Genomic DNA, 14359 nt, shown 5'->3' on the forward strand with positions numbered 1-14359 from the left:
AGCATAAAAAGCATGCACTCCCAACATTTGTAGTAATTTCCTAGCCCAACATCTTTACTTTTTCATCTCAATTTTTTGGTAAATTTTGGGACCACAATCATGTTCTGGGGGTTCCCCAATGATGCTCAGGGTTGGTAGTTGAACCTAGGCCTCCTGTGTATAAAACACATGCTCAGTCCATTGAACTATTTCTCCAGCCTTTATGTTTATTTAGAAATTTTTTAAATGTTTGTTGTATATTTGGAGGGCCATACCAGCAGTGTTCCGGTCTTTTTTTTTTTTTTAAATGCATGAGTATTACTACTTATTCTGCAACTGATTAAACTGACTGGAGCAGGCATGAATTCCACATTACTTTTTAAAAATTTTTTTTAATTGAGTATCCATGAGATAGACCATTACAAAATTGTTCATAAATGGGTTTCAGTCAGTGTGGATGTGTCTGACGAGGCCTGGAGCAGGGCGGAGGGAGGGAAATACAAGGAGGTGTGGGGAGGTAGCCCATCTTGACCCTGAAAAAGCCTGGAGAATTCAGTCACAAAATCCGCAAACCCGAATTTTCAGCAGATTATGTCTCTGTGAGTCTGTCCTGAGACAATAATCAGGCTGGGGGTATGGCGGCGATTTTGGATTGTGGGAGCAAATGGCTGCCAGGCACTCTGCTTGAGTGGGCACCAGGCTGACCAGTCCCTCTTCGATTTACCCCAGTCTGTTCAGCCTTGCACGGGTTTGAGATTGACTATGACATTTTTTTTTTTTTTTTTTGCTTTTTGAGTCACACCTGGCAATGCACAGGGGTTACTCCTGGCTCTGCACTCAGGAATTACCCCTGGCGGTGCTCAGGGGACCATATGGGATGCTGGGATTCGAACCCGGGTTGGATTCGAACCCGGGTTGGCCGCGTGCAAGGCAAACGCCCTACCCTACCCACTGTGCTATCACTCCAGCCCCTGACTGTGACTTTTGATCTCTTTCGAGATTTGTTTATGGGTCTGTGAAGCAAGGCCAGTAAAAGAGCTTAGATGGTGACAGCGCAGGTCTTACTCTTGGTTCTGTTCTCAGGAATCTCTCCTGGCCATTATATATTGTGGGGATCTAATCACGTCACAGCTCCTACAAGTCAAGTGCATTACCCTCTGTACCATCTCTCTGACCCTCTCCATCCTGTGTGGGGTTTGTTTTTGTTCTTGTTTTTGTTTTTTGTTTTGGAACACACTGGGTCTAAAAGTACTCAGGGCTTACTCCTGGTTCTGCATTCAAGGATCACTGCTGGTGGTACTTAAAGAACCATATGTTGTTCCAGGGATCGAACCCTGGTCAACTGCACGCAAGGCAAGTACTCTAACCACTGCACTATTTCTCCAGCCCCTACATAGTATTGTCATAACAAATATGTACTTCATGAGTGCAGTTGTAAGACATTAGGAAGTTAATTAGGGAAATAAAACTGATTTTCAACTCCTGAAGTTCAACAAAATGGAGCAGAATCAGTGAAAAAAAAAATTTGTCAATTTTTTTTAATTTCCTACGGTCTCATTTGGTGGTAAAGTAATTTTTGTAGTCAAGCAAAATTACTGTAGTTTATGGTGCGATTGTGAGGGGTCTGCATTGCTTGCACTATGTGTCCACTGTACTCTTTAAGTATTGTGCTTTGTTCCTTCTTTTTTTTTAAAAGTCACTTTAGAGAATTCTTATTCTCTGTCTCTTGGGTTATCTTGCTGAAGTTTCCATAAAGGATGGTTTAATTTTTCCCAAGTGCAGTGTTTCCAAGCAGACAAATAAATCTCAAATTTCATATTTTTCTAGGAAGCTCTCCTCACCATCCAGTCTTAAAAAATGGCTCGGATAACTCATAGTTAGCTTTAAGTTCTCCTAGTTCCTAAGTCTCATATGAAATGAACAATTATTGTCAGAGAAATAAGATTTATATAATCAGTGGATCTTAAGAAACTACAAACATTTTTGGTTGAAGCTATGGAGAAGTATTACTGCTGACATCTATTTGGTAGAGAGAGATACTGCTAAATAGCTTACAGTGCATATAATAATTTCCATCTACCCACCTCGTACAAATAATAATAATAATAATAATAATATTGTGTCCCAGACTTGGAGAGATATTACAGGAGTTAAAGTGCTTTCAGAAAAAAAGCTGAGACCTCCAAGCCTGCTCGGGTTGGGACTGGGCCTCTTCCGCTCAGATTTCCCATTTTCCAGTAGCTAGGCGGTCACACCCAGGGACTGCCCCCCAGCGTCATGTAATCCCCCAACATCCAGAGACTTAAAACTAAGCTCCCGGAAGCGCGAGGCTGCTTTGCGCCGTGCAATATCTTATAATCTATTTCTTCCTCCGGGAGAACCTGGCAAGCTACCGAGAGTTTCCTGCCCACATGGGAGAGCCTCACAAACTCCCCATGGTGTATTCATATGCCAAAACCAGTAACAGTGCTGGGTCTCATTCCCCTGACCCTGAAAGAGCCTCCAATGCGGCATCGTTGGGAAGGATGAGTAAAGAGAGGCTTCTAAAATCTCTGGGATAGGACGAATAGAGACGTTACTGAGACCGCTCAAGAAATTTGACGATCAACAGTATGATGATGATGGTGATGGTGATGATGTGCTTTACTTGCATGCAGCTAACCCTTCTTTGATCCCCAGTACTACATGGTGTCCTGAACCAACCAGGAATGATACCTGACTTCAGAACCAGGAGTAAGCCCTGAGTACCACTAATTGTGGTCCAAAAACAAAAAAGAATTTTCCAAGTAGACCATGACTTTGCAGCAAGACCAATCAGGATTCATGGAATAGGAGGGCTGGATAGATAGCATGGCAGGTAAGGTGCTTGCCTTGCAAGCAGCTGGTCAGCGTTTGATCCCCAGCATCCTATATGATCCCCTGGGCACTACCAGGAGTGATTTTTGAGCATCTCTGGGTGTGGTCCCAAGACAAAAACAAAAAGATTAATGGAAGGGAGCCAGAGAGGGAATACAGGAATTATGGTGGATGTGCTCAACCTAGGTGCAAGCTCTGGAGACTCCTGAGTGCCTCTGGGCTTTAGTCCTATCTGCCTTTGCAGGACCTAGGCAGCCCCACATCCTTCGACCCTACCACTGAACTGCCGACCCAGTTGGCTGAGTATCCCAGAGTGGCCCATGTCTTGTACCCCTGAGCATTGCTTGGGAGGTCTCCCTCCCCCATTAAAGATTCATTGGGTAATTTAAAATTGTTATTGTAATTGGTGTAGTTGCTCTGAAACTATAAAATGACTTCAGTGCTACCATGATACTTCAACAAAATAATTAAAATATATTTTTAAAAGACCCTATAAAATAAAATTTTGATTATAGATTGAAATGGAAAGAAATCAAGGCTTACCAGCATGTAACTTGCCTTTTGTGAATTTCCTGGGAATTCATGTATGTGTTTTTTTAGAAAGGTAGTTACATTAGTGCTGGTAGATATAGCTCAGTGGTAGAATTCATGCTTTGCAAATTTGAGGCCCTGGGTTTGATCCCTGGTATCACACCTTTGTCCCCCAAGATAAGTAACTGGCATGAGGTTGATTCTAGAAGCATTTAAAAATATCTGTGAAAAATGCTGTATGGAGAAGGCTTAGAGATAGGTTATTGTTAAATACAATGGGGAAAAATCAAAGAGAAAGAAAGTAAAATAATAGCTGTGATAAATTACCTGTAAGATGGAGACACCTTACAGTATTTGATACAGCTTACAGTATTTTACAGAGGTGAAGAGTGAGGATTGAGTAACAACCATTAAATTTGCCTGCAAGAAGTTTGTTGATATTTTTTGTTTGTTTTGGGGCTACTCCCAGAGGTGTTCAGGGGTACTCCTGGCTCAGTGCTCAAGGGTTATTCCATGTACAGTTTGGGGGACCATAATAGTGCTGGGGATTGAACCTGAGTTGGCTGCATGCAAGGCAAGTACACTACTACTGTAATATTACTCTTACCTAAAGCAGTTTGTTAGAAAGCAGTTTGTTGATGACCTCAAAAGATTCTTTTCAGTGTCTGAGCTCCAGCCAGTGAGTTTGAAGGCCTGGTTGTCATTGCTGGAATCTGTTCCTAGGGATTTAGCCTTGGGGATGAGGTGAACTGAACCTGATCAAGTTTGCCAGGTATTTGTATCTGCAAATATCCAGAGGGCTGGAACCCTTTGAGTCAGTTACCCTGGTGTGGGTTAACCCGACTTCTAGGAGTTGGGCAACAGGTCTTCCTTCAGCATTAGGTGATGGTTCAGGCTCCCTCTATGATGCTGACAGCAGGGGGAGTGGGGGTGCAGGCCATCTTAAATGGTGAATCAGGAGAGAATGCTGGTGAATAGTCTCTGGACCACACAAACTGCAGGATGAACCTGGGAAGAAGCTCAGTGAGCCAAAGACATCACCCAAGCAAAAGTTATAAGGACTAAGACAAGGGTTCTGCTTTCCTTACCTCTGTGGACCATGTCTAGGCACCTGTTCTTTTTTTTTTTCTTTTCTTTTCTTTTTTGGGTCACGCCTGGTGATGCACAGGGGTCACTCCTGGCTCTGCACTCAGGAGTTACCCCTGGTGGTGCTCAGGGGACCATATGGGATGCTGGGAATCAAACCCAGGTGAACCGAGTGCAAGACAAACTCCCTACCCGCTGTGCTATCTCTCCAGCCCCTGGCACCTGTTCTTTTTTGAAGTGTTTTCTGGATTCTGTGACATCAGCAGCGAGGGCCCTTCCTGCTTGTAGATTCTGCTGGAGCCTTTGCTTCTTTCTGTTGTGCATGCAAACTAATAAGTAAAACTCTATGACTTTAAAAGAAAAGTGAGAGGGGGTGTTCTTTTCACTGGAGAAGTGGCAACAGAATCAAATTTCAGGGAGCATTGACAAATAACAAGAAAAGATAGTAGCTAAATATTGTTTGTATTAGAAATTTGGTCACGATTTTGTATTAAGGGGAAAAAATAAGATATTCTAAATTTAATTTCTTGTCTCTTGTATATTTTCTTTGTTACCAGTTATAAAGAAATTGGTAGTATCTGCTGGAGATAGTGTCCAGATTACCCTACCTAAGAATGAAGTTCAACTAAATGCATATGTTCTCCAAGAACCACTTGAAGGTAAAAAAAATATGCAGTTATATTTGAATAATATTTTCATTTACAATAACATTTACTTGATCTAATAGTCCTGTGAAATAGGACTATTTCATACAACTATTTGTGTGATACAAGAAGAGCTACCAGTAATGTTTGATGCAAGGTCAGATTCAAATCACAGTTCAGCGAGTCATTAACTATTTGGTTTGTTGTTGTTGTTACTGTTGTTGTTTTGGGGCCATAACCAGTGGTGCTCAGGGGTTACTCCTGGTTCTGCACTCAGGGATCACTTTCTGGTGGGGCTATGAGGATCATATGGGAATCATATGGGTTGGTTGCATGCAAGACAAGTACTGTGACTGCCTGTACTATTGCTCCAGCCCCTAGTTGTATAATTTAAAGCAGATTACTTAACATTATTGAGTTTCCATTTTTTCCCCAGTAAAATGAGAATAACAGTTCCTACTTACCCTTAATAGTTACTTGAGGAGCAATGTAAAAGTGCCTTATAACTTCACTGTCTTTGATACAGTTGATGTTTATTAAGTGGAAGTTGTATTATACCCATTTAAAAGTAGATTCAGGTTTTGACCAATTGCTGAATAGCAGATGGAAACCTTGGAGAGAAGTTTCTAAAGATTACTCCCAAAATATATTTGTCACTTGTAAAAAAAAAAGACAAGCCTAGGGCCAGTGTGATAGTATAGCAGTTAGGGCATTTGCCTTGCATAAAGCCAACCAGTGTTCTATCTTGGGCATCACATATGGCCCTCTGTGTCCTGCCAGGACTGATCCCTTAATGCAGGAATAAACCCTGAGCATCAATGGATGTGGCCCAAAACAAAAAAAATACACTACCTGGTAACAGGCCCATTAATTAGGAATATTTTTATTGGAAATATATGTGCCTAAATGGGAAGAACCCCATCCTAAACAGAATATAGCATTCATTTTACTAGCCTTATAATGAGAGTAACATAAACCAAATATTTTCCATCAGAGCATCCTTCATGACATAACTAGTTGTAAAAGAAAACATATGCATTTATAAGTAAAAATTTTTATAGCAACACATCAAAGGTGGAAGGGATGCTCATAGTATAAAGTCTTAAGTAATGAATTAATCATCCAATAATTTATAGATTAAAATTTTGTATATCATATTGGGCTTGTATTTTTTCTGTTTTGGTTGTTTAGGCCACACCTGGTGATACTCAGGGCTTACTCCTGGTTCTATGCTAAGAGATCACTCCTGGCAGGACACACAGTCCTGGTGGGGCTCGGGGAACTGTATGGGGTTCTGGGGATCAAACCCAAGTCATGTGCAAGGCAAGTGCCCTACCCCTTTTACTGCTTCTCAAGCCCCCCAAAGTAGAGTATGTATAAAATAGTAATTTGAGCTGGGGTGAGATCAACCTTACAGTACTTGCTTTGCATAATGAGACCCTGGCTTCACTTATAACACCACACACACACACACACACACACACACACACACACACTTAAACACAAAAAGTACTTCTATAGAAAGATACGTGCTGTGCCTGCCCCCATCCCCTATTATTTATTTTTGCCCTGAAATTGAAGTGTCTTTATCAACCTTTGTCAACTATACACATTTTTCTATAGGAGCTTTTTCTTTCCCTTCTCTGCTGTTAAGGTGAATGGATTTAGAGACCTTTGAAGATTGAGGTGAGAAAAGAACTGCCCTTGAGTTGCCATTACTTTCACATTTTTGTAAAAGTATGCTGGATTGCGCTATATTTTTTAAAGGAAACCATATTTATATATCCATTTCTATATGAATTAATACCATCTTATAGATCAGTTTTTCAAACAGTATCAGTTCAGAAAAAGATTCTTTTCAAGTCTCCTCAAGTTCTTTAGCCTTTATCAGATGCGTGAGAGGGTTCATTTCAAACTTGCAAAGGTTTGGGATGATAAGAACCAGCTCTGTCTGCTGTCGTCCTCCTCCTACGTAGCTGAGGATGGAGTCTGGGCCTTCTTATGCAAAGCCTGCATTCAGCCTGCTGAGCTCTCTCCACCTAAGAAATCTGGTTTTAAGAGAACCATCTTGGAATTAGGATTGACATATTGTTAATATTTAACTTTTGAACTGATGAAATAAAAGATGACCATTTTTTTCTCTGCTAAATGTTTGAGATTTCTGGCTTTATTTTTTTCCCTTTTAGCTTTTGACTTTGAAGTGGTAACACTTTCCAACCAGTTCCAACCTTTTCCTAGATAGAAACACATTTTTCATTCCCCAATCCCCAAATTTAAGGTCACTTTTATTTAGGAGGGTTTATATACTTGCCATATACAGTCATATAGTCTGAATTACAAATGCAGACCATTTAAATGCTTCATTTGATCTTAGTTAATTTCAGTGGGGCCTGTTTTAAATGGACCATCCCCTACCATCTTCTGCAATGTGTTATTTAGCTCAGCAGGAATGAAGTAGCTCTTTTAACTCACCAGGGTGTGATGACCTCAGTGAAACTAGCATTGTTAGCACTCTCTAAAAAGCTATTTTTGAACCATGTTATTTAGAAGTCATTGCTATTCTTTGTTGCAAAAGAAGCTTTGCAAGAAAAATGCCCTTTGTTCCCCATGAGTTCATCTATAGGGTTAGTGAGGCATGTACTTTTCACTGGGATACCACATAATGTACTATTTGGTATTTCTGGGGGAGGCCTGCAGGGCAGAAGGTGTGTATGGAGTAGGGATGAGCATTTCTGGAAGAGAGTTGAAGAAGCCCCCACTGTACTGTAGCTGAGTAAACACAATCTATCCTTTGAACAGAATGTTTTTCCCTTTAGGCTTTGAGGTAAAAATCATGTGTGTGTGTGTGTGTGTGTGTGTCTGTGTGTGTGTGTGTGTCTGTGTGTGTGTCTGTGTGTGTGGAGATGAAATCTTAAGAATTGAAGGCTACTTAGTAACTGTATTGCAAATCATAACACCCAAAAGGAGAGAGAGAGTAAAAGGGAATGTGCCTGCCACAGATGCAGTGTGGGGGATGGGGTGGGGGTGGCAGGAGGAATACTGGGAACATTGGTGGTAGAGGATGGGTACTGGTGGAGGGATGGGTACTGGATCATTGTATGTCTGAAACATAATTATGAAAGTTTGTAAGTCTGTAACTGTCTCACAGTGATTCATTTTTAAAAAAAGAAGACTGAATGCCTTGCATGCATCAGATACTGAGCTTGATCCTAAGTACAGAACAAAACACAACAGAACTAAATCTAAGGCTTTGTCAAGATTTAGAATATACTTGTTATGGTAGATTGTGTGGCTGCCCTCATTATGTGTAGGTGTGTGTGGAGTAGGAATGAACATTTCTGAAAGAAAGTTGAAGAAGCCCCAACTGTAACTGAGTAAACAGAATTCATCCTTTGAACAGAATGTTTTTCCCTTTAGGCTTTGAGATAAAAATGCCTCTCTCTCTCTCTCTCTCTCTCTCTCTCTCTCTCTCTCTCTCATCCCCCCCTTCTCTCTCTCTCTCACTCATGTATGTTGAGATGAAATCTTAAAGACTGAATACCTTGTGTACATCAGATCCTGAGCTTGATCCTCAGTACAAAACAAAACACAATAAAACTAAATCTCAGGCTTTGTCAAGATTTAGAGTATATTTGTGATGGTAGATTGTGTGGCTGCCCTCATTATGTGTAGGTGTGTATTTTCATGATTTTTGTAACTGCCCTTCTATAGGAGAAAACTACACCTACAACTGGCAGCTGATAACGCATCCTAAAGACTACAGTGGAGAAATGGAAGGGAAATATTCCCAGTTCCTCAAACTATCCAAGGTGAATTTCTGTAATTTCCAGGGTTGGTATAGAGGTGTTGACCATTTTCTAAAATGCATATCCCCAGCATCCCGTGTGGAACTGAGCTACAGTCATAGTAACAAATCTGAAAATTAGCAGTGTGTATAGAGTGAAGAAATAAATGATTTGTAATTGGAATTCTAGATAGTAGAATAATTAAAGGTATGAATGGAAGAGAAATATGGAGTGAACAGAGAAGTAAAAGCTAGGGAAAGAACAGCAAGCAGAAACTGATGGTTAAAAATACTATATGTGGCAGGCCAGAGTGATAGAGTGAAGGTAGGGTGTTTGCCTTGCACACAACCAACTTGGTCGATCCCCGGCATCCTGTATGGTCCCCCCGGCACTGCCAGGAGTAATTCCTGAGTGCAGTGCTAAAAGTGACCCCTAAGCATAGCTGGGTGTGACCCAAAAAGACAAAAAAGGAAAATAGTAAGGTAGTTTGAGGCTGGAGAGATAAGTACAGCAGGTAGGGCACTTGCCTTGCACTCAGCCCACCTGGGTTCATATACCTGGCATCCCGTATGGTCCCTGAAGCACCGCCAGAAATAATTCCTGAATACAGCCATGAATACCCCTGAACATCACCAAGTGTGACCCAAAAAACAGAAACAAAGCAAAACATTATGCGTGGTCAGTTAACATTACAAAAATTTTTTTTTCAAAAAAGATAATTAAAAACCACACAAGCAAAATAAAACCATTTTCCTGTAAAAACTTTTCATCATAGCATGAGTTGTAACATTAAAAATATGGAGACAATGCCAGAAAGATAATTCAAAGGGACTGGACTGCCTGGTTTGCATACCAGAGCTCTGGGTTTCAAACCCTAGTACTTCTTGGTCCATAAGCATTGATGGAAGAAACACCCAAGCAGTGCCCATTGTGGACCAAAACCTGAGGGGGGGTGGGAAATTCAACCATAATACCTATTGACTTGTGAAATATTTAGGTGAAGCATGCATTTTTGTTCATATAGTGTTTTGCAGCTGCTAAAAACAACTTTCAAAAAGATTATTGTGTGAACTGGAGCATTACTATAGAGGGTAGGGCACTTGCTTTGCATGTGGCCAACCTGGGTTTGATTCTCGGCATCTCATATGGTCCCCCAAGCACCACCAGGAGTGATCTCTGAGCAAAGAACCAGGAGTAAGCCCTAAGCACTGCCAGGTGTGGCCCCAAACCCTCCTCCCCCCCAAATAAAGTATTGTAATGAAGAAATGTTCATGCCAAATCAATGGAAGAACAACGAAAAGTTTGAAATAGTCATTGTTTTTAGCTAGAATTGGAAAACCATTGAAAGACGAGGTCCTTGGACCTAGGCCTGTAGCTTAGTGAGAATGCATGCTTTGCATGTTTGAGACTCTGGGTTCTAGCTGTAGAACACCCATCTCCCACTCATAGGTATTCCTTGAAGGTAGGGAATAACTTCATCTTTAAACTTGAATCTTAGCACAACACAATTACTTGTACATGATTTATTCTCAATAAATGTCTGTTGACCAAAAATAATTGCTTAAAGCGATTGTTGGTATGTTATCAAGGATTGGAAGAAAATAAGAAAAATATGATTAATTGATATATTAAGTAGTGGCATTGTGGGTGATTATTTTTTATATTATGTTCATACAGTTAGTGGAAATCAGGAGGGAAAAATATACAGATATTTGGGAGCTGTTTGGTATTTTACAAAATGTTTTCTTTGCAGAGATGATTGTTTTAATTTCATGTTCTGTAAAGTAGGATAGTTGGGGCCTTAATGTTCTTCTGAAAAGAAAATGGGAGTACAGAGATATTGAAATTCTCTCTGTTGTTCTGGAGTCAGTAATAAGATCCACATTAAAAACTCTATATGTATATAGATCTGTATTTATATGCACATACATATTTAATGTATAGTTCATTATTTCATCTCTTCAGCTAGTTTACCTTTTTCCATTTAGCAAACAGAATAAGACTGTTTCACTCAGTACAAGGCTCAATGTAGGAAAGTTCAAAGATATGTTATTTTTAATATAATTGTTGATCTTTGTGGTTGTCTAAAACATCATCTCTCGCTTCTGCAGCTCACTCCAGGACTATACGAATTCAAAGTGATTGTAGATGGTCAAAATGCCCACGGGGAGGGCTTTGTAAATGTAACAGTCAAACCAGGTATGTATTCCCCCAACTCTAGCTTTGTCTCCCATTTCTCTCTGTGTGGAAGATGAGATGGAGATGGAGCTATGACTTCAGGGTTCTAAAATTCCCTTTCTGCAGGCCAGAGAGATAATACAGCAGGTAGAGTGCTTGCCTTGCACTTGGCTGACCTGAGTTTGAGCCCTGTGTTCCATGTGGTCCCCCCAAGGCTGCCAGGAGTGATTCCTGAGCACAGAGCCAGGAGTAAGCTCTGAATGTCTCTAGGTATGGCCCCAAAAAAAAGAACAAAAATCTGTTGAGCTTCTGGCCCAGAAAGGGAATTTTTTGTTAGTTTGTTTTGGAGCCACATCCAGTAGGACTCTGAGCTTACTCCTGGCTCTGTGCTCAGGAATCACTCCTGGCAGGATCAGGGACCAGAAGGGGTTCCGGGGATGGAACTCAGGTCATCCACATGCAAAGCAAACACCTTACCTTCTTACTATTGCTTCAGTCCCTCTAGTCCAACAGTTTGAGCACATGTATTGCATGTGGGAGGCTCTGGTTCGATTCCTGGCACTTGGTGGTTTCAAGCACTACCAAGAGCAACCCCCAAGCACATAATCAGATATAGGTCCTGAGCATTACCAGGTGTGTCCCCAAAACCAAAAATTTTAAATAATTTAAAAGTGGGAGACAGTACAGGGGTAAGTGGCTTGCCTTGTACATAGCTGACTGGGTTCAATCTCTGGCATTACATATGGTTCCCAGAGTCCTACCAGGAGTGATCCCTGTGTTATAGTACCAGGAGTTAGCCCTGAGTACTTTTGGTGTGACCCAAAAATCAAAATAATAATATCATGATAAATTTTTTTTTTATTTTGCTTTTTGGGTCATACCCAGCAATGCACAGGGATTACTCCTGGCTCATGCACTCAGGAATTCCTCCTGGCAGTGCTGGGGAACCATATGGGATGCTGGGAATTGAACCTGGGTTGGCCGCATGCAAGGCAAACACCCTACCCACTGTGCTATTGCTCCAGCCCCATCATATAAATTTTTTAATTCCACTTTGGGGCCAGCAAGAGCTCAACAGACTGGAACATATGCTTTACATGCAGGAGCCTGGATCACAGCACCACATAGTGTCCTGAGCTGCACTGGGAGTGATCCTCAAGCACAGAGCTGAGAGCACTATTGGGTGTAGCCCCCCAAAAAATATAGCACTGTAGCACTGTCATCCCATCCTGTTGTTCATCGATTTGCTTGAGCGGGCACCAGTAATGTCTTCATTTTGAGACTTGTTGTTACTGTTTTTGGCATATTGAATACGCCATGGGTAGCTTGCCAGGCTCTGCTGTTCGGGCAGGAATTGAACCCAAGTCGGCCGCATGCAAGGCAAATGCCCTACCCACTGTGCTATCACTCCAGTCCCCCCCCCCCAAGAAATAAAATTCCCATTCTTTAAAAAAAATGTATTTATTAATATATTACTAATATATCTACTAGTTACTATATTGTGAAAGATAAAGGTGTCAGAGTATATACTTTGCTCTTAGTTGGAACACTTGGCTCAGCAGGGAAATATCATGACCTATATCATGTTATGGTCTGAGCAATAGATTATTCACCTGAGAATTACTTAATTCCAAGTGGGTCATGCTGAGAGAGAGAATCCTGTGTTGTAATTAAGAGACAGAAGGCCAGGAGACTAAGAGAAGTATGCAGGCAAATAAGCCAAGTGACGCGTCTTTTCTGTTTTAGTAAAATGCGTGTCTTTGCACAGAGTTCATTTAAACCCTGTCAGTTCTCATTCATCTTGGAAATAAATAAATTGAATCCCACTTTTCTTTCAAGTGATCTACCACTGGTATATTACATTGAAAATAGCACAGTATCTTGTTTTGCATATTTAGAAAACTGGGGGGAGTTGATAAATATACATTGTCACAAATTCTTAATGTTGTTTTTTGTCTTTGTTGATAACTGGGTTTTTTTTTTCTCTTCCATTTAATTTTGTACTTTGGGTAATCCTTTCACCTTAAAGTGTGCTCAGCTTAAAGACCATTTCTCAAAGAAAAGGTCCTGGGTTGGAGTACAGAGTCATTCAGGTGAACCAGAGTGATTTGTGACCTTCCCATCATTCAGGCCTAGTCACCTCTCACAGATCAAGATGCTTGAGAAATCACAGTTAGCTTTTCAACACAGTTTGTACCAAGGGACAACTTGCTTGCAAGGCAAGATTTCAGAAATCCTATTTTACAATCTTATGTCTGTGTTTAGTCAACTAGCTGCTATAGTTCTTTCCATGAACTTGTTAGCACATACATATTGAGAGAATGAGCAGGGATGGTTAGAAGAGGCCTTTTCACTAATGTCTTATATTAGAATGACAACCTTGTCTTGTGACTTCCTCATGTGATAATGCTTCAACCTTAGATTATGTGATGGAAACTGATTTATAATTCACAGATATGCTCTGTTCCTCCTATAATTTACAAATTCCTTCTTCTAATTTCTTTTGGGTTTTTATCTTCTAGAGCCCCGTAAAAATAGGCCTCCTGTAGCCATTGTGTCCCCACAGTTCCAGGAGATCGCTCTGCCAATCACTTCCACAGTCATTGACGGCAGCCGTGAGTACTTGTCAAGGAATTATGTTGTGGAAAAACATCGACTGTTACTGTTAGAAAACTCTGATGGTTTAGGCAGCTGTGTGGACATTCTATTTAGGCCAATTTTCTTGACCATGTTACATCAGAAGACCAGTTATCTGATGTAAATGACTAGAAGTAAAAAACCTGGTAGGCTCTTGTTAAAATCCCCCATGTGGCTTGTTGAAGTAACACATCATCTCTGAAACGTATAAAGCTGGACTATGCATATAGTTAGCATTATTTTAGTTGAACTTGTTGGTTGTCAGATTTTCTGAGATGGGGTTGTAGTGCTTAGTTATGGAAGTAAAGCTTTTGCCTATATTGGCAAGATTAATAACTGAGCAATTTGATCATGCAGCTCTTACCAGGCATTGCTCTCGAACAAGATTTTGTCAGCCTTCTCCTGGAGAGAACCACAGAATGCACTCTACACCCTTGCCTGGGCTCTCTAACAAATTACCCTCAAGTGGCACCAATAGGTGACCTGAGTAGAGTTTAGGGTCTTTACCATTGATCTTGCTACAGAAGTACAGGAGGTTCAGGCCTATTCTTCTAAAAGTATTTGTATGGTTTCTTTTGAGACCAATTAAAGCCCTATTACTTGATAGTCTTAGCTCCAAATAATGGGTTTTGGCAGTCACTGCTTTAGCAGAGGAACCTCTCC

General features: G+C 40.8%; 1 protein-coding gene across 3 annotated transcripts in view; it reads left to right on the forward strand.

The window, feature by feature from the left end:
• The window catches only part of KIAA0319L (KIAA0319 like), a 123284-nt gene that overhangs the window by 80672 nt on the left and 28253 nt on the right, over nucleotides 1-14359 (forward strand). For 2 of the 3 annotated variants that reach the window (XM_055137493.1, XM_055137494.1), the window contains exons 5-8: nucleotides 5010-5111; nucleotides 8808-8905; nucleotides 10993-11080; nucleotides 13582-13674. In XM_055137493.1, coding sequence (XP_054993468.1) covers nucleotides 5010-5111; nucleotides 8808-8905; nucleotides 10993-11080; nucleotides 13582-13674 — 381 coding nt within the window. The remainder of the gene's footprint in view (nucleotides 1-5009; nucleotides 5112-8807; nucleotides 8906-10992; nucleotides 11081-13581; nucleotides 13675-14359) is intronic. The other variant, XM_055137495.1, reaches the window with a different exon arrangement.

The sequence above is a fragment of the Sorex araneus genome, chromosome 5 (assembly GCF_027595985.1).
Source record: "Sorex araneus isolate mSorAra2 chromosome 5, mSorAra2.pri, whole genome shotgun sequence".
NCBI classification, from domain to species: Eukaryota; Metazoa; Chordata; class Mammalia; order Eulipotyphla; family Soricidae; genus Sorex; species Sorex araneus.